This window comes from Falco rusticolus, chromosome 15 (genome assembly GCF_015220075.1).
Source record: "Falco rusticolus isolate bFalRus1 chromosome 15, bFalRus1.pri, whole genome shotgun sequence".
NCBI lineage: Eukaryota > Metazoa > Chordata > Aves > Falconiformes > Falconidae > Falco > Falco rusticolus.
In genome coordinates, this window is record NC_051201.1 from 20,599,673 (window position 1) to 20,619,901 (window position 20,229).

General features: G+C 47.3%; 1 protein-coding gene across 3 annotated transcripts in view; it reads right to left on the reverse strand.

Moving 5' to 3' along the window:
- Positions 1 to 10,192: 10,192 nt before the first annotated feature.
- The window catches only part of CBFB (core-binding factor subunit beta), a 43,001-nt gene continuing 32,964 nt past the window's right edge, over positions 10,193 to 20,229 (reverse strand). For all 3 annotated transcript variants that reach the window (XM_037409282.1, XM_037409281.1, XM_037409283.1), the window contains one exon: positions 10,193 to 12,543. In XM_037409282.1, the coding sequence (XP_037265179.1) occupies positions 12,475 to 12,543 (69 nt within the window). In that variant the 3' untranslated portion in view covers positions 10,193 to 12,474. The remainder of the gene's footprint in view (positions 12,544 to 20,229) is intronic.

The window sequence follows — 20,229 nt, forward strand, 5'->3', positions numbered from 1 at the left end:
CAGGCTGGGCTGTCGTTACAAAAAATTCATCATCCTTTGAATAAAAATTCCGAAAGTATGAGCTAAATTCCCCGCGCAGGTTTGGAGATTAGAAAGCAAGGAGAATAAAGGCCAAATACAACTGAGGAAAAAAATAACGTCTGAGCTAATGGGTTTCGGGATGCTCTTCTACCCTGCCTTCACACATCTCCCCAAAGCCCGACCCCAGGCGGGGGAGGCAATGCCCACCCCCCACCACCCCAGCCCCACAGTGCCAGGGCTTTGCTCTTGGAAATAATAAGCAGTGTATTGTCAAGGGGCTGTCATCTCAGGAGCGTGCCAGCCCCTTCTATGTCTCTGAGCTTAAAATACACCCCTGAAATAACTGGGAGGGCAGAGCAAAGCTGCCGGGAGCAGGCGAGGGCAGCGGTGCGGTGGCAGCGGTGGGTGTTTTTTGGCTGAGGGCAGTGACTCCCTCGGGTGAGAAGCGAGGTCCTGGAGTGGAATCCCACCACAGCATCCCAAAGGAGAGCAAGGGCAGGCACAGCCGGAGACAGAGCACCTCATCACACCCGTGCCCACCACCGAGCTGAGCCCTCTGCTTCCCTACGTGCGGGAAGATCCCCGCCATGCTCCTAAAGCATCCCCCCTGCATTGCTGGGGGGGGCTGGCTTCCCTTCAGAGCACAGTTCTCATTCCATCAGCCAAGACATGTGGGGAAAAAAAAAATCCTGGGTTGCTAGAAGGCAGAAAACTTACCGCAGGCTCTGCTTGCGTAGCTGGGGGTTGCACCACCCAAGGCAAGCGGCCTGAAGGTTGCTTTTGAGTTCCTTTAAATGCAGCGGGAGGGGGCAGCTTGCAGAGGGGACCATCAGCTCTGCAGCCAGGCTGGGGACCCACCGGGGTCACCTCCGTCGCCTCTGGGTACATCCCTCCCTTGGCTTTCCCCTCACCTGGGCAGAGATCCAGCTGCCAGCGGGGTTGTTTGGGGTTTGCACAGCTGAGGGAGCGGGTATGAGCATTCCCAGCACCCCCCAGCACCGATCCTGCTCTGAGCACAGCCGGCACCCATCGGCTGCCTGTGGATGTGGGGATGCTTTTCCCTCTGGACACCTCTGTGCTGCGGGTTGTGTTTGGGGCTGGGAGCAGCCTGGGGGATGCTGGGGATGGAGTCACCCCACGTGTCCCCACCAGGCGCTTTCTCCAGCCAGGGCTGGTGAAGGTCACAAACAGAGACTGATGGGGGCAGCTGAAACCATCCCCCCCAGAGTGACCGGGGGAGCCCTCCTGTGCCCCGCCAGTGGCACCAGGTATTTTCAGGGCAGAGTGAGCAAAGCACCTTCATTTCAGCAGGTGCTCAGGACAGGCAAAAATTAAATTTTAAAAAAAAAAAAATTATCCTTTTCACTCTCTAGACTATGGAGCAATTCTTGGAAAATACCTGAGTTCGGTCCCAGGAAGCAATGTACAGCTTTCTAAAAATTATCGTTGTTTTTTATTAAAGGCTGGCTCAGCTGTTCGTGTTTCAGACTGAAGGAATGGCAGTGAGCACGTCCATCGGACACGATCCGGGTTCCCTGCCACCAAAGGCTTGCGATGCCATCACATTTTGGGGTGGGATCAGCAGCTGTAGGGAATTACCAGGTTTTTACTTGACTTTTTGTAAATTCCACCCATCTGCAGGCAGGTGTTAGCGGAGAGAAGCTGGGCTTTGCAATCCAGCGGTCAAGAAAAAAGGGAAAATATTGCAAAAGCTGCCGGGGGTGGGGATCAAAAATACACCAGAGCTTGCGGGTGGCAGCCATGCATGGGGAAAAGCGGCGGTGGCTGGCCGTGCAGGCGAGCTGCCCTCTCCCGATGAGATATAATACCGACACAAATCACATCTGTAAGGAAATCTGCCCTGCCCAGGAAAATGCGCTGGAAACAGACCCCAGACTTGGCAGCGCTGTTTCAGTTGGGGGAAAGATACTTGCTATAAAGCTCTGAGGTTGCTCTTCTTTTTTTTGGAGGTGTATCTCCTGCTGAAAAGCTTGGGTTTGCAGTTAGAAATGTTTCCAAAAGGCGCTGGCAGCTCCTCTGGCTGCAAAGCAAGGTGGGCTTTGTTTGTGTGCTGCACAAAGTGCTGGGGCGCTCTGGGGAGGGGGGTTATCCCCCCTTTGCAGGGGGATTTATCCCAGAACCAAGAGGTTCGGATGCACTGGGTCCCACCGGGGTGGGCAACCCCCATGGACCCAGCGTGGGCAGAGCAATGCTGCACCCTGCACCCCATGTGTGCCAGGGTGGGTGTCCCAGCTGGGCGGGGGTGGGGGCTGGCTGTGCTGAGCATGGCCCTTCCCAGGGGATATCCCTGGCTCTGGATTTCTCTTGCTCAGCACTTTCCCCGCTTGCCTGCGCTACGCGCGCGTTGCCGGGATGTTTTCAATCACTCACCCAGAAACCCGCTGGAGCAGCAGCCAAGGGTAACAGGGGCAGAACGTGCAGCATCAGCCCCAGCTGGGGCGCGAGGGAGGCACAAAGAGTGTGCTCCGCCTGCGGGTGCTGCAGCCCGGGGGCGGTGGGGCACAAGGTGCCTGTTCCCAACGGGTCTCCAGTGTGTTGTGAGCCAGAAATCCACCCTGGGCTGGGGGCTTGCAAGCTCCTGGAGAGCATCCCCCATCCCGCCGCCCCCTGGGGTGCGCTGGGCTCACGGCCCTGCAGCTCATCAAAAATAAATGTTTTTGAGGTGGTTCCTTGCCTGGCCAGGGGTAAGAAGGTGGTGTGCGGGCGGGAGAGCACGGCAAGGCTTTGGCACATGCTTTACTCCATCAGGACCATGGTGGCCACTGGCATCACTTCCCACATCCCACATTCGGGCACCCAGCAGCTACAAAACCTCTCCTGCGTTTCTGCACTGTGCTTGGTGTCTAGAGATGGGCAGAAACGGGAGGCTCCCGGCGCTCGCACAGAGACGCCAAGATGTAACGTTAAACACCGACCAAGAAGAGCAGCCAGCATGGCCCTTGCCCCTTGCAGGGCATTGTACAGGGCTGGGGAGAGGGCATGGGCCGGGGAGGAGGGCTGGATGTTGAGGGCAAAGCGTTTGCAAGAAGGAAAGGCAGCAGCAGTAGAAGCTGGCAGCAGGAGGGGCTCTAAACCGCAAGGCAGCCGCTCCTGTGCATCGCCCAAGTGCATCGGCAGCGACGGCCGGCGCGGTTACGTGTGTTTTGCAGAACTCAGCCCTTCCAGACAGATTTCAAAAGCTCTGATTCATGCAAGGCTCGATCTAAATTGGCTTCAGCTTCATTAGAAACAGATGCACTGGTTTCTCTCTCCTTCCCAGGGCGGCTGAGCCCAGGAGGTGCTGCCAGGCGTGGGCAGGGTGCGAAGCCCAGCTCCCCACGCTGCGGGCAGGGAGCCGGACATGCGCCAGGGCGAGGGGCGGCCAGCGGAGGTGATGCCCCTTCCCAGATCCGTCAGCACGGAGCCACCGGCATCGGCAGCTGGTGCAAGGGGACCGTCCCTCCAGCCAGCTGCTGGCCGCTGCATCCTTCCTTCGGCTGCTGCCTGAAGAGGCACTTGGGGTTTTTAAGTCTGCTTTAAAAACTTGTGGGAAAATTCACCCTGGGGCAGAGCACGGCATTTCTGTAAAAAAAAACCAAACAAATTTAAAGCACATTTTATATGTATATAAAAAAAGATGAGTCTCTATAGAGTCCCACAACCCAAGGGCTTATGGAGCCAGTGCTGTGCAGATGGCAGGGCTTGTCATCTGGGCTGTGTTTCACCCCCAGAGATGTTTCTAGAAGGGGTGTTTGAGCATCAGGGTGGATGATGAGGAAGGGCCGTGGGGCAAAGCACGTGAGAAGGGGGGTAGAGGGGACAGCCTCCCACACCAGCCTGCTCCAGCCCCAGTGCTCAGGGTTTCATCATTTAAAGGGAGATGGGTCTGAGCAGCAGGTTTGGGTGACGGAGCCCTCTCAGAGCCCCTGAAGATCTCCGGCTGCCCAGTTTGTCGCTGACTGTTGGCGAACAAGCGGTGTGGGGGTGACTCAAACCTCACCCACAGGCTGCCACGGATAAAACAAACAAGAGATGCTCATTAAGCCTTGCTCACAGCTCACAGCCCTCTTTGCAGCCTGCTCATTTCACAGTGGGAAATTACTTGGTCCAATGCACACATCACTGGAAATTCTTCCCTGTGGCTGAGCTTCGTTAAATGATGCTTGAGAGCAGCCCCAGTCCCCGCAGCCCTGGGTTTCCATGGGTTTTGGGGAGCAGCACGTGAAACTGCCTGGGGAACCCGTGCAAGGCCAGCAGTGGCCGTGTTCCCCATAGCCTACCTATGGAGTTTCGGTCCCATTTTTGGTTTTTCATGGCTGTGGGACAGCAGCCAACAGCCCTGCAGCCCTCTGGGGAGCCAGCGGGAGCACATGCATGCACCCTACACTGCCACCGGCACTGCTAGAGGGGACACCAGCCCAGCCCCAGCAAGAAAGGGTCTTGCACCCAAAGGATCGGTTTTGCACCCAAGCCAGTGTCTGTGTTTGCTGCTGCTGTCCCGTGGCATCCATCCCACGCTGCAGAAAGCTGTAAAACACTGAACACCCCCTTTGCAGGGAGCTGAGCTCCGCTCCGCGTGCCACAGCCACACCGCCGCTCCCCTGTGCAGACCCTCCACTTCTGTCAGCCGGTCCCTCACCTTCACCGCTATTTTCTTTGGAGTAAGAAATTGTTTCAGAGAGGCAGGGGGGGCAGATCCCGCACCACGTGCCAGGGGATGAGCACAGCACGCACTGAGCAAGAAACATCCACCAGTGGCTGCTCTGTTAGAGGCGCTGGCCCCAGTGATGGCAGCCCCTTAGAAGGGTGACAGATCACCAGCGCAGTAACGAGGACAGCTTTCAAAAGGCCCACTAGCTGTCACAATTAAAAGTCTCTTATGAACTCATCACAGCAGAGCACGAGCCGAGTTTGTTGGCAGGAGAAGAGGTCCTGCTATGGCCGGTGGCTCCCAGCTGCCATGTGCCATGCCGGAGCGCTGCAAGGGATGGCTGGCATCCCACCCTGGCCAGAGGCGACTAGCTGGAGCGAGGTCCTCCCCGCAGACCCTGCTTTTCCACCCTGTTCCCATCCCCTCTGCAGCCATCTTTCACGCTCCTGGACCACAGGGTAGTCTTTCCAGTTTATTCCCTCTTTTGTTCTGGTCCCACTTTGCAGCGTGGTGCCCCACGGTCCTGCTAGCACATCCTGCCCTGGATGCAGAAGCAGAGGGCAAGACACCGAGGGTTTGAAGGACCTGGTGACTAAGGCACATCGGTGGGGTTGGTGGTTTCGGAGAGTCACACGTCCCATGGACCCACCGACACCAGGTCCCGGCGGTCGTAGGCCAGACGTGCTCTGCAGAGCAGAACCGAAAGCAGAACCAAAAAGAGGATCTGTCTTCTCTGCTGTGTGAGAGCATCCGCCCAGTGGCTCCGGGCCAGGGCTGTCACTGCCAGGAAGGGGCTCGGGGGCTTCTCAGCAGCAGCAGCAGCTCTGGGCCAAGCAGAAGGCAAGTGCTAGGCAGCTCAGGAGCAGTCTGTGCATGCAACACCACCTTCCCCCCCTTCCTTCCTCATCCTGGCCCCCAGTCCTCACACGCAGCCAGAGCAAATGACCTGGAGCTGGGGACCACAGCATGCAGGGCTGAGCATCCTCAGATACCCTCCCCTTCTGGGCTGGGGCAGCTGTGGGCACACAGCTCCCGGGGTAGGCTACCTGAGCGGCTGCGGGCAAGGCGCAGGCAACAGCCAGAGCACGGGGGAAGGATGCCCCAGCACCCTGGGGCACCGAGGAAGCATGCCCCAGCACTCTGTGGCACCAGGGAAGGCCACCGAGGAGCAGGATGGTACTGAGCAGGGGGCTGCAGCATCCCACCTCTAGAGCAGGTGTCCCACTGCAGCACTGCCCCATGGCAGGGGCCACCAGGGAGAGGGGGCACAGGGCTGTGAAGCACAGGGCTGCTCAGCTCTCAGCGGGGCCCGAGGGGACCTGGTGCTCTTTCTGGGTAGGCGACATGTCATTCTGGGCAGCGTGGTGCTCAGCTCCCTTCCGGGCTCAGAGGTGATGGTTAGTCTGGTGTTTCTGGATAGAGCCACCTGCTTCTTAAGACTAGTCTTCTGATAAGAGTTGTTCCCCCCGTGGCTTTGTTTGCAACCTAGCAGGGAATCCACACTTGCCCCACTGACCTCTCTGCTCTCCTCTGAGCTGAGAACTCCCGGGGTTTCACCGGGACATCACTCCCTGTGCAGCTCCATGCGCTCAGGAACGGGGGATGCAGAGCAACAGCTTGCCATGGGAGAGGGCTGAGGCAGTGGATATGCGGACCAAGGCCCTCATTAAGGGCCAGTTTCAATATCAAGACAGGCGGGATCTTGGAAGAGGCATCGTCACATCCTGCAGAAGCAAGCGCAATGCACAGAAGGGACACTCGCAGCCGTACATCCAGCAGCAGCCCACTGTGCCAAGGCAGCACCAAACCCCAGCCAGGTCTCGCATCTCTGGGTTAAAATGATCAAGTTGAGTGAAGAAGCCAGGAACGAGCCTTGGCAGGACGTTCAGTGCTCCTGGCCACCCCATGCCACTGCACGCCCAGCCACCCCAGAGGAGCCGGGGCAGCCAGCAGGGATGTGTCCCTGTCAGTGCCCGCTCAAGCACCAGCTGCTGGGGTGAGCGCCGGTCACCCCCAGGACCCATCTCCTGGGGGGCTGTATGATATAATATATGATTGTGAACAAGACTGAAATGCAGCTCTGCAAAGGGCTCGGCGCCGCCGCAGCAAGGAGGGGAGGAGGGACACGGGGTCGTCTCTCCAGCCAAAGGCAGAGGCGGCAGGTGGGCCAGAAAACGGGCTCAGGCAGGATGCGGGGGCTTCAGATGGTGGCATCCTAGCCTGGGCAGAAGGATAACCCTCTTCCTTCTCTCTCCAAATCCATAGCCTAGAACAAAGCCAGTGGTTGGCACCCAGCACTAGCTGTGAGCCCTCGGTACCACGTGTCCCCGCTTCTGCTCAAGACCCAAGCCAAGAGCCACAACCACTTTGGCCAGCCTGAAGCGAGGGCAAATGCAACGGTACCCGCTAGGCTTGAAGGAAGCGGTGGGTGTCAGGAATGCCTGCCCAGCGGGTCCCACTTCCCTCCTGCCCACCCCTGTTTTCTCTTCCAAGCTGATATGCTTGGGTCCCTGCTCACCCCTGGAGGCAAAGCCCTACTGCCCAGCCTCTGCAGCTAAACCCACCCGCACATGGCTCCTTCCATGCACCGACTTACCTGCCCCGCACTGCCCCCCGCTCTTCTGGGACCTCCCAGGGAGCACAGCCTGAAGAGCCGCAGTCTGCATCACTGCTGCGAAGGGCCAAAGCCCGAAATACTCCCGCAGGATCCCGGCAGCAGCAGCAGCAGCAGCAGCAATCCCCCCAGCCCTGTGCTTCGGTAACAGCACGCTCACAGGAGATGCTGTTGAGGCTGGGTGCATTCAGCAGCCAAAAAGTTCTAGTTCTCCTATGCTGCTCCTATTTCTTTATCCAGCAGCTTTATCCAGCAGCTGTACTTTGCTGGATTTTTGCACGGTAGGAACAGCGAAAGCTGAAAGGGCCGGGGATGGGGATGCACGCTGGCAGGGCTCACGGGGACAGGGGGACAGGCTTGCCCAGCAAACTGGCAGCTAACAGCTGGAAAAGACAAGAGCTTTTGCATGCAAACCTTTCCCCAGCTCTATTTTTTTTCTGTTTTCAAGCTAACCCATCACCTGCTATGGGGAAGAGAGAGGACTGCAAAGGGCGACCAGTTCTGTAAAACCAGGGAATTACAGGCTGCGGAAGGAGGGAAAGCGGCGCACCGGGGAACACTGCGTCTACCAAGACACCCTCAGCAAGTCGGACAGGCTGGAAAACACCCCCCACTCGCCATGGGGGCTGCGGGCACGGCAGCAGCTCAGCCAAGGTCCCACCAGCTGCGGCGAGCTGTGGGGCAGCCCGAGCGAGAAGCACAGTTTCCCCTCTCCCACCTCTTCCCCTCTGGCAGGGACCCGATTTTTCCCCGGGCACCCCCGGCAGGGTGACAGCAGCGGAGCGCTGGGCTCTGCTGCCTTCCTGCCTCCCCTCTGCTCCCTGCCTGAGCCCAAGCAACGCTGGAAATTCACTTCTCTCGACCCGTAATCGAGACAGCTATTTAATAAAGTTACTTAAGCCCTGCTCCCAGCCAGGCAGCAGCTGATGAATATGCATGTACCGGGATTTACATTTTGTGGCAGCGTGAAGACAGGATGTCAGGCAAATGAGTTATGAGAAATGTTGCCGATGCCGATGCAAACGCTCGCTCTGCTGTAACTTCTCACTGCAGTTCTCATCCTTGTAGCCATTTTTGTCATTCTCTTATTTGCATTGGAAATGTAGTAACAAAATAATCTAACTTTACAGAAATCGGTCCTGTTTCTACGCAGACAGGATAGATTCCTAAATATATCTGTAATAGAGTCCTGACCTAATGGTGGACCAAAAAAAAAAAAACCAAAAAAACGCCAAAAAAACCCCAAACCGAAAGAAAAACCACACAGAAGTCCTCCCAAGATCCTGTCAGGCCATGAGTTTTGGAGTTCTTCAAACCCACGTCTCGTTCCCTTAACTTCCCACTTCCCAGCCCGTACCTGAGCAAGGCTTATTGTCAGCCAAAACCCCACGGACCCGCAGGGACAGAAAAGCCACTGTTTTCACCCACAGCTCCATTTTCATAGTTCTCTGCTTCCCAAAGGGGCCAGGACAGCTGGTGGCTGCTGTTCGCTTCAGGAGAGACCAGGAAGCCCGATTGTGCAGGTTTTGGAAACTTCACCAAAACGATTGAACGGTTCATGCTCTGGATTCTCTCGGGTTAGAGGCCGTGTAACTGCAGGAGGTTAAAAACCAGCCCAGAAGTGACCATACCCCACCTGCTCCGCTGGGGCTCCCGGTCACCGACGTCCATCTCCATCTCCAGTAAGCCCCAGCGTTTCCAGTGGCCTTTCGCTCCCCAGCTGGACACGGCCACTCCCGAGCCACGCCAAGGGCAAGGGCTGTACAGTTTTCCAGATCCTCTTCTGCTGGAGGTGCCTCCTGCAGGCAGGTTTTGATTCCCTCTGCTATTCCCACACGCGGGAGGCAAACTCAGGCGAGGAGGAGTCAGGGGACAAGGCACCTCTGTCCTTCAGGTGCCTCTGCTCAAGAAAAGCTTTATGAATAAGGGACTCATCCAGTTGCGATACACCTTGGGCAGAAAAGTGGATCATTCCATGAACTTGGGGGTAAACCGAGGAGTTACCTAAATGGCTTTACTAACTGCTCTTTAAAGGTGCCTTTCAAAATGCGCTGCTTTGATGGCAGAGCCCACAGCAGCTGACAGACACCGTCTGCCGTCGGGAACACGGAGTCAGAGCCACACCGGTTGTCATTTATGTCTGCCTTCAAAGCCACCTCCCTCCCCATCCCAAGCACCTTCAGAAGCACCACAGGTCACAGTCAATGCCGGTTTTATTAGGCACAGTCGGATTTTAAAAGTACGACACAAGGTTATACTTTGTCCTTTTGCACGTAAACAATTCCAAAGCAGTCTCGAGTTATTAAGGAACGGATCCTCTGCAGGATTTCAGCACATCACCACCACCCAACATCAGATAGTTGAAGGTACACCCCTGAAGTTGCAGCAGCTTCAGAACAGGTTTTCAGGTGCAGCACGTATAATTCATATTTTCCCCACATTGTATGATGAAATTCAGGAAACAGGGAAAAATAGGTTGTTTTCCTCCTCATCCAAAACAGCATGATTAGCAAGGTTTAACAGCTGCTGTAAAAATGTGTCAACAACGCTCTTCCGTAAGCGTGCACAACTGTTACAACCCGACAATAAAAATTCCTTAGGGTCACTTGGATGTAGGCTTTCGGAGCAAAGAGGGCATATCAGATATATATAAAAAAACCCAGGACCTTTAGGGCAGCAAAATCCACATTTCCCCAGCATATGCCATATGAAAGGTTTGGAGGGAGCCGCGCATACGCCCCGACAGTGCCCAAAGCACGGGGACGAGCCGGTGCAGTGACCGCTGGATGTCACTGTTGCTTCAGCCACGGCCACCAAGGCAGCGCTGCACCGGCCACAGGTTGGCAAGTCCGGCCACCAACACGCGGGGCGTCCTAGGGGGACGGCAGAAATAAGGGCACGGCGACTCGTTTTTCACTACACAGAAGTTTATTATGAAAGTTAAACATACAACACAAAAAGTAGCAAAAGCAATCCTGTAGCTTAAGGCAACTCTTACAGGAGATGAATTCAAGAAAGATGATGCAACTTCAGTTTAAATAGAAATTATGAAAAATATCAAATTGCATCAATAACTTAAAATGCACTTTAAAAAGTCTGCGCTAACCAGCAGAGGGTAAGGGCTCGTGATCTTAATGCCAGCATTAAGATATCAAAAGCAGCAGAATGCTAAATGATGATAGGGAAAGTTCAGTATTTACACAAAGATAGCAACGTTAATATCTGATAGCATAATTTCCTGTGTACTTCTGGTTTAAAACCACCGTCTGAAACATTAGGAAAACCTTTTAAAATAAACCTTCAGACTATTCCATCAAAAATACACAGATGGCAGAGAAGATCCAAGGCTAGGGATGCGTGCGGATGCATGCGTGTGTCCCTTAAATAACTCATTGCAGAAACACTTTAGAAAAATTATTTCTTTGGGGGAAGAAGAGCGAGAAGAATACGTGGCCACAGAGTGAAAAAGGTTATCTTTCAGGTGAATCACATTTAAATTGAAGTATCAAAATATTTCTATTTGATGACATTCTCACAGTTTACAGTTATTGACATTTTTAAGTGAATGTTAAATATTCATATTATTAACATACAAAGATTCTCCTTCACATTGACATCTGCTTACATTTTTGCAAGACCTCTTTTGCATCAATTGTTCTGCCATTAATGAGGAATGTAATTATCGTAATTATAGAATTTAATAAAGATTTAACTGTTCTAACCATACAGAGTTTCTACCTTCAAAATAATTCTTAAAGTACTGAAGTCAGATCATCCCTTTCAAAAAGGTATTTAAGTGACATTTCAATTAATCAGGCTGTACAGGAAGCACCACATTTTAACAGAGCCAAATGACACCACATTTCCAATCCGTTTTCTTCAAATACTGGATGCAATGAAAAATTTGGAACAAGTCCATTCACCATCACCCCAAAATCAAACAAGCTAATTCACACAGATTAACTCATCCCAAATCTTACCCTGTTAGAAAATGCAATATATACTGCAATGTAGTCTCAATTTGCATAAGATTTACTAGAAGTGTCCTATGCACAGTACAAGATTTTCTGCACACCACCTCATCTCGACTTTTTACCGTTCAGCACAACTTTACAAAAAGCCTAAGATATAAAATATACTTAAAGCAGCTATCTTAAACATCATTTAATACATATCACCTCGGCAGCTGATCACTTTTGTTCCCAGTTTAACATGCTGTTGAATCTGATTGTAGAGTTGCAGTATCCCTTTTAAGAACTATTTAAAAAAATCCCTGAATAAAACAGAAGCCAGCCTGCGACTTCCTATGAGTTTCAGTAAAGTACTATATACAGGGGTATAATAACCACCCAAACTCACTTGAGACAGAATAAAATCTAAGACAGATACTGGGGCAGAATGCATTAAAGCATGAAAATATACATTTTAAAATTTTGTAATTTAAAAAGTGGAACCAACGAATTGTTAGCAGTTAAAAGAATACTGCAACTGTAAACGTTTACAAACCCACAAAGTTTGAAAACTGATCCCAACAGCTCTGATTCACTGGGTTTAGCCTGGAAATAATGCAAAATAATGTCAGCAGTTTTAAGGTCTTGCAAATTTAGGAAAAAGAAAACTGAAAGATAGATAAGAATGCGTAGCTAAATTAAAGCAGGAGCACAATAAGGACAATCAAAATTCCAAAAGCCCATATTAAAAAAACTAAGCTTGGAATGCATTGGCTTCCAGCAGTTTATATTAAAAAAAAAAAAAAAAAACAAAAAACAACAACAACAGAAAAAAAAACCAAAAAACCCAAACAAACCAAAAAACCCAAAACAAAAAAAAAATCTAAATCTGTAATATCTTGACCTATTTTTTAAGTGACAATTTTTATTACAGTTGAGAAAAATGGTTTTATAGCTGCATAAGTTTCCATTTCACTAAAATAGTGCCAACAAAAATAAGTTTGCATAGAAAAACGAAATTTCAAATTGCCACTGGCTACATGCTTAAAATGGGAAATGCAGGTATTGTAACATAAACATAGTGCAAACCATGGCAGTTCATGGTGATTTTGACTGCCGCAGGTCAGGAAACAGACCATAGTATACCCAGTTATCACAGTTTCTGGTCTTTTATTAAATCCTTTGCCAAGTAGGAGCAATGCATGTGTGCAGACCCATGGTACGCCTGCTGCAGTTGATTAACGTAGTTTGAGATCGTCGCCACTTCCTAGATTAGATCCAGGACTAGGGTCTTGCTGTCTTCTTGCCTGTGTTAATAAACACATATTTAGGACCAAAAAAAATTATTTGGAAGTTATCAGTTTAGTTAATTTATTCAGTGTATTAACATGATTAAGACCACAACAAATTCTAAGACAGAAACTTTATGTTTCAAGCAGTAACCAATGTGTTCATTTTTAACATCAAAATCATTTGGAAGCAAGAGACTTCCAGAACAGTTAGGCAACAATTTTGCATCTCTTCTTTCAAAACACATTTTCTTTCCTGTGAAATTCCCTTCTGTTAACCTTTCCTGTAAATGTTTTCAGGACTGAGATCTGGGGGAGAAAGGCTACAACGCAGGATGGCAGAGTACGGTACGTCATTGCCGAGCAAGTCTCCCTCCAGTATTTTTGTGGGAAACGTTTACTTTAGGTTTTTTCTGGAATACAGAGACTTGTAACAACACACTAGCACAATTTAATCTATAGATTGACATACATTTTAACACTTCTTAAAAGCTGGGGGGTTTACTGCAGCATACTTTTTTTTTCTGCACCTGTAAAGTTAGCAATAATACAAAACTGAGAAAACTCTGGTACTTATGACCGCACCCCTGTATTAAAAAAAAAAGTAACATATGTTCTCCTTTAAATAAATGATTCTGTTAAAACAGTTTGAATTGACAGCATTTTAAAGAGGAAATTAAGAACGGTCAATCGTAGTAATACCACTCACAGTAACCGACATTGCCATCTACTTTCTCTACCCACACGCATGCAGGCTGCCTTCAAGTAGCACGCACAAATGCTGCAGGTAAATACTTTAAAACTTTGATATACTTAAATTTTAAAGCAATATTTTAATTCTGGGAACATCTAAGACATTTTAGTATCTATACTTTTATTACATGTTTATAGCCTGAATAGCTGGCAGCTTGGCCTGGAACCACCACATGACCCAAACAGCATCAGGGCTGCATTCTCAGCTGGTGGAAGGCAGCACCACAAAAGCATTATTTGCTCCATTAGTTTCACCAGCTGCAATAACCTGCCACAGGTTATTTCAGGGCTTCAAAAAAAAAAAAAAAAAAAAACCACAGAAAAAACAACAAAAAACCTCTCCAAAAAATGCAAAACAAGTGACCGCTTCCCTCCTTTGAAAGGCTTCTCTTATTTTGTTGAACGAGGCGGGAACAGACTTGGTGCATGCAGTTGTACCACCGAAACATGGGAGTTTAAGCAGTTAGCACGTTTACACGGTCACACTGAACAATACAAGTACTTTATATCGTGACTAACAGCAATGTGAGCGCTGCTCTTAGGTGTTCCCTGGGCTCTTCTGACTCAACACTTACTGACACAGAGGAAGCCTTCCCGCCCGTGCAGCAGCTCCCCCAGCTTACGGCGTGCTGCTTGCTCGCTCCGGTGTGAAACAGCCAGCCAGCAGAGTCTGCAGCTCCCAAACCCTCTGGCATGCACTGCCAACACCATTTCCTCTAATTTACAGACTTTTCTCTCTTCAACTCTTCCTCCCTGATCTGCCATTCTTCTTGTCTGCCTAATTTTATGTTCCCAGTGCAACTGGTTGGCTTCACCCAAACACAGAACTGTTGCTTCCTTCTCTTATTTAAATACAATGTAAAGCTATGTTTTCCTTTCATGTGCAAAGATCCCGTTCCAATAGAGTTCTTCATTCCATAAATCCCTCTAGTAATCAGCATGTTTCTAGAGAAGACAATTCCCTCTTGCACTTTCTTCAGCGGTCATATTGCCGTTATTGTTTTGGAATCACCCTCGCTATTTTAAAGATCACAACTGCTACCTACTACACGTTTATGCACCCAGTACTGTTGTTGGTTGCATTTTAGATATTGAGATGATCTTCTTGCTCTGTTCCGTCTGCACTGGCCACACTCTGAAAGAAACAATCTGCTTTTCCTACATGCAGAAGAACTCTGAACATGACAACTGACATCACTGCTGGTACGCAAACCCACAGATTTCTCAGTAATCTTTCTGAGGAATCGCATTAAAACAAACAGCCCTAATCACGTACAGTGCTGCAGATTTTTAAGTGCTTAAGAACGCACTCCTTTCAGCCCCTGAAGCAACTTTTGCAAACTGCCCTCTTTGTTGAGATGCAGAATATTGGGAGATGGCATTTAATTGAGATTTTCACATTATTTCCAATGGCCAAATCATTGAGCTTCGGCCACCTAGATCGCTGTGGAAAAGCCCACAGATTTTTTTTTCCCCCTTTTTTTTTCTTCAGCAAATAAGCAAACTGCTGTAGAGATTTTATATAAAACGGTTGTTCAACAAGTTTAAGTAGATACTTCCACGCTAATTTAAGAGTTGTACTAAGATTAACAGTTCCACTTTGCACACTTTTCTCATATTGAACAGACTGTAACAAGATTTATTCTAGTTTTAACTGCTGCCTCTTTCTTCTAAAAGGAAACGAAGACGTGCACTGTCTTTAAGAATCACCGAACTCTTACTTATACCAGTTTAGTTAACAATTTTGTACTTGATAAACATTTTTACACTTAATTAGAAAAAAACAGCAAGTTAATTGCTGCTATACTACTGCTTTAAAAGCAACAGTTTCTTCAGAAAACAAATCACATGCACAGCAATTTTATTGTCAAGTTTCAGTGAGGACTCCAAGATATGGGCATATGGTTGCATTTATGCTTTGCCTAAAGTGGCCTTTTCTTTCAAAACATATGAAAGAATTCACATGATTCGTGACCTCATTGCTACTTGTAGAGTTTGCAGAAGCCACTACTGAACAACTACCAGATTTTCCCTTTCAAGTGATATGCAGAAGGCATGACAAATTACCCTAAAATGTACCAAAAGCAGTCATTACAATATCTTACACTAGTATATGTGGGATAAAGGTGTAATTTTGCATTTCAGTAAGTGGGGATTTACACAAGCAACTGCAACATGTTGGAACAACAGCTCCGTCTCACTGAGACACCCTCCTTTACTTGCGCTATAGTACCATGCAAGAACACGTACACATGAAATGCACTTATTCTATCAGTCACCGCCCTGCCAAGGCGGCATGTCCGCAGTATGTAGCAACTACTACTGTGCTTTATGTGCTGGAAAAAAAAAAGGAAAAGCAACATCTATGTATGCATCTAAAAAATAAAGCACACTAGTAAAGGACCAGTGAAATCACCTTGTATGTACACAGCCAGCACACTGTAGATCATCAGGCATGGGGTGATATTTTTGTCTACTGACAACAGACAAAATATAACTTTCATAAGAAATGCCACAAGATCCTTAATGCTCACTTGCAGGAGGAGTGTGACTACCAGTATGGTAGTATCTGGTAGTTCTCCTCTGCCTATTACAGGAAGCCAAAAGTTCCCTTTTATAAATGTAAAATGGGAATTTCCAGAATTGTGTCGATATGGGGTCCCATAGTCCCAGCACAGCTAATCAATCCTCTGAATTGCAGTATTTGCTGTAATTTCTGAAGTGCATGTTTTATGACGCCGTGCAGAAGCATCAGAATTGCTCTCAGTGAATAATGAGCTCAGCTTCTCAAAGATTAAGGAGACTTGCTTCAATTAAGAAAGATGCATCTATCTTTGCCATTGGAAAATGGAATACTCTGCCATGAGTCACATACGAGTCATGAGAAAACAGTAGTTATACATCTTATCTCAGCATATTTCATTTTTCAGTCAAATGCTCATGTGAAGTTTGAAGCACTACTCTGAACATTATTCGTCTGCTATTTAGTGAAAGGATAACAAGTATTTGCTTGCAAGAATAAAACCTGTAAATAGTACACAGATCCCACTACAGTTGTTATTTTCCTAAAAATGGATGTATTTTAACCAACACTGCCAGTTTTCTTCCAAATATCCTGAAATTGAATAGTTAATGTGATGGACACACAGGGAGTTTCAATACCCAAAAATACTTCGCACTCAGCTTTCAGCACATGAAGCCATGCAAATCTTCTGCAATACGGAAGGAATTATAACTGGCCACAAGCCATTTAAAACCTCCAACGCTGGAGATTGTATGATGACCGACTGAAAGAATTGCAGGAACGTATTTGGCAAAAAAAATATTTCAAAGCCTTCTGTGACACGCTAGTCTAGATTTATTCACGCTGAACTCATCACGCTGATACCACAGGGGTAATAACATACTAACAAAGAAGAGAAAAGTTACTAACAAAATTAAACATGACTTGAGGGTAAACAAACACAAAAAATATCCCCTGCAATACTCTAACACCTAAAAGTATCCCCTACAATACTCTAACACCTATGGTCTCTTCAACCCTGTGATCTCTGAGCTTTTCCGGAGCCTAAACACAGGCTAACTAGTATGGGCTAAAAGTCCTGTCAAGAGTATGATGCAGTAATATCTGTACGAAATTGGTTTTCTTCTTAATTAATTAGATAGCTTGATATCATCACATCATTAACTTAGAACTGTGAGTCTTTTGGACAAACCATGCTGTAGCATTTAAATCTGTTACTGGGGCACTTTGGAAAAACAAGTCTAAGGATAATGGCAACTAAGGAAGGTGGCACACCAGCAGTTCCTCCAGCAGCTGGGACAGTCCAACACCGTCCTTCTCCTCCGGCCGCTCAATTCTGACCCATGCTGCTGTTACCGTGCTCTCACCACCGCCAATAAAACTCCTTAAGCTGGCTTTGAGAAAGCATCTGTAACTACCCCATCCCTGTGCACGTTCAGAGGCCTCTGACATAAGAAACCAACTCCTGAATCCATGTGGTAACGTCAGGAAAAGATAATGCAGCCCCACCATGTGGTTTACACGATAGCTCTAAGAAAGCAGAACTAGGAAAGCTGGAAGTAAATTTAGTAAGGATGGACAGGGCTGCCATGAAGATGGCCCACCCTTTCGATGAATCACTTAAAAGAAAAACAGCAGGCACAATTAGGACTTCTGAATCCTAGGCAGTGAAATCACAAGTGCAATATGCGTTGCACATATAACTTGGGACACTGGTGAAGAGGAAGGAAGAAAGAGGGAGATAATTTGAAGGAGAGCTGTCACAAAGAGTAGCCAAAATAAAGTCTCTCCATGGTCAACTCCACTGCAATTCTTTAATTGCATTCTGGCAACTCCATACCGCTGAAACAGACAGAGCAGATGCATTATGTGCCTTGGCATCTGTCATCTATAATTTACTAAATAAATGAAAAATCAGGCTATGTTATGAGAAACTAAACAGTGAACATTTGGATTCTCTTAGAAGGACTGTCAACATCCTGAAAGGGTTTTAAAAAAAACACAACACCCAAGCCCGAACCTGAGAACACATTGCAGATACTTTTCTAAAAAGCATACAACCACAGGACAAAAAACCCCACCCAAACAAAAAAAAAAAAGCGCACCCTGAAATAAAGACAGCAATACTCAGAAAAATGACCAGCTGCAATCAAGCACACCTCCACATCAGTCCTGCTGAGGCAGGCCCACACGAAGAAAAGCAACGAACTAAGTGAAAGCTCTTCTCAGAGCTGCTGGTTAGTAACAGCTTCTCCTGTAGAGATGTGAACCTGGTTAAAACGCGGGCCACGCCTCCACCTCATTTACCCTTCTCAGAATTAAAGTCAGCAAAATTGTGCCGCTACAACACAGTCAGAATGACAGGTTACATATAACAGGACTTTCTCTGGTCACAGTTACAGCCCGATGAAGCACCCTGTACTGCTTTCAGGTCTCAGGGGGGCTTGAAAACAGACTCTCCCTCTCAATCTTCACTTCTCAGAACAACTTCAGCTGCAGCAGCATCCTCACTACGTACTGAATGTACAAACTGCTGGCAGTCAGTAGGGTTTCAGATTTTTACCATTCCTAGCAGGTCTAGTTACTGCCATGAGACTTGTGTAGCCTAGATCCAGTCTCTGGTTGCTTTGTTTTGCTGGCCGTAGCACCCATCTTGCCATCACCTCTCTCCTTTTCACTTGAACCTGGGAAGAAGTAGCCTCGATCTTTTTTAATTATAATATCAAGCACCACTTAAGATTATGCAGATATTGGAAAACAGTTTCTGTAAGAGATCTGGATACTAGACTAAGTCCTTGTAGAACAATTAATATTATGAACTCTATACCTGATGCTCTTTTTTATTCCTACATCCATTCTGATTGTCTTTTGAGCTCACTGAAAGTCAAAATAAACAATTTTCTTAACAAAGGCCATACATAAAAATCATTTCGCACCTGCCTCCATCAAGATTTCATTTCAAGCTTCCAACGATCTACTTCCTAGAAACAGAGTACTCTTCACTAAAAAACACCCATCAATTCATCAATGGCGTTTATGCTGAGTCTGCTCGCCCACCACCAGCTGCTAGAGAGCACGACCAGGCCAAGTAACACAATTTGCTTACCAATCCCGATGTGCTCTCTTGCCTGAAATCTTTGCAAGGGTTGCATCTTTGTGTAAAAGCTATTATCAAGCTACAGATTCTGGTACACCACATTGGTAACTGGACTAAAGTAACAGCAAGCCAAGAAAAGAAAAAGCATGGCTAGAGCATAACTCTTAAGAGAGCTTCAAGTACAGACTAAAATTTTTACTTTCGTATGAAAAATTCTTTTTCAAGGGAAAAAAAAAAAAGCGCCTGATATGCTCCCTTTTAGAAAGTATTGTTTGAAGGCTGGTATAAAGGTTATAAATTTATAATTAATATTGATTGCTTCCAGACAGTATTCCTCTGTTGCTCAGCCCCCTGCTAACCTTCATTGACTGAAAGAAGATGCTTATATTACAGCATTCCCTGATTTGCAAGATTGATCTCCTCTGTACTACAGTCAGCATTGATCCTGTACAGCACAAATTGTTTTTCGGATATATGCATTCCATAGCACTTTTACATAAAATACCAGTTATTTAAATTTCTTGCGAAGCAATCTGGTCACAACATTACTGGTCTACTTGTACTGTACTCGCATTGTAGAGCCTTTTGAGGCAATGCCTATTCACAAACATACTTTGATGCTTTTTTCTAAATTATGCTGTGCTCATTCTGAATATAAATAAATCATATATGTATATATATGTTCATATACTCACACAAGCATGTAACAAGTCTGTACTACCTGCTGCATATGAAGAATTAACAGTTTAAGTTGCTTTCACATCCAAAAAGCTGTATTAAAGGTTATGCTATCTTTATATCAATGTCAGCTTGGATAGTACATACAAGAAGTAGTAATTAAATTAATTCCAGATGAACTTGAGGTAAACACCTTAAAAAAATCAGTTTGATAAGAAAAAAGAAAAACAAAACAAAATGGACCCTTACTGGAATATTTTCTTCTGAAGCCAGTTATATTTGACTAAAATACTTACAATTAAAGCATTTATTTGTACTAGTAGCTCCATCTTAAAATTCCTTCTCCAAAAACGAAGTTAAAAAAAGGAGAATAACTTCACTGTCTAGAACCTTGGAACAATAGGAAAGTAAGCTGTACTAGATTTTATTTTTTTTTCAATTGTGAACTGCTTACATTTTTGCAGCAAAATCCTGTCTTCTAAGAGTTCACAACTTCAGCAGAATTTAATGAAATAAATTTCTCCCATTTCAACTGATAATTCCCAACAAACAGCAAAAATATGCAGAAACCTAGTACAGGATCAAGTATTTAAAATTTAAGAAAATTTTTATGCCAGTAACTTTAATAGGGTAGGGTTGGTGGGTTTTTTTG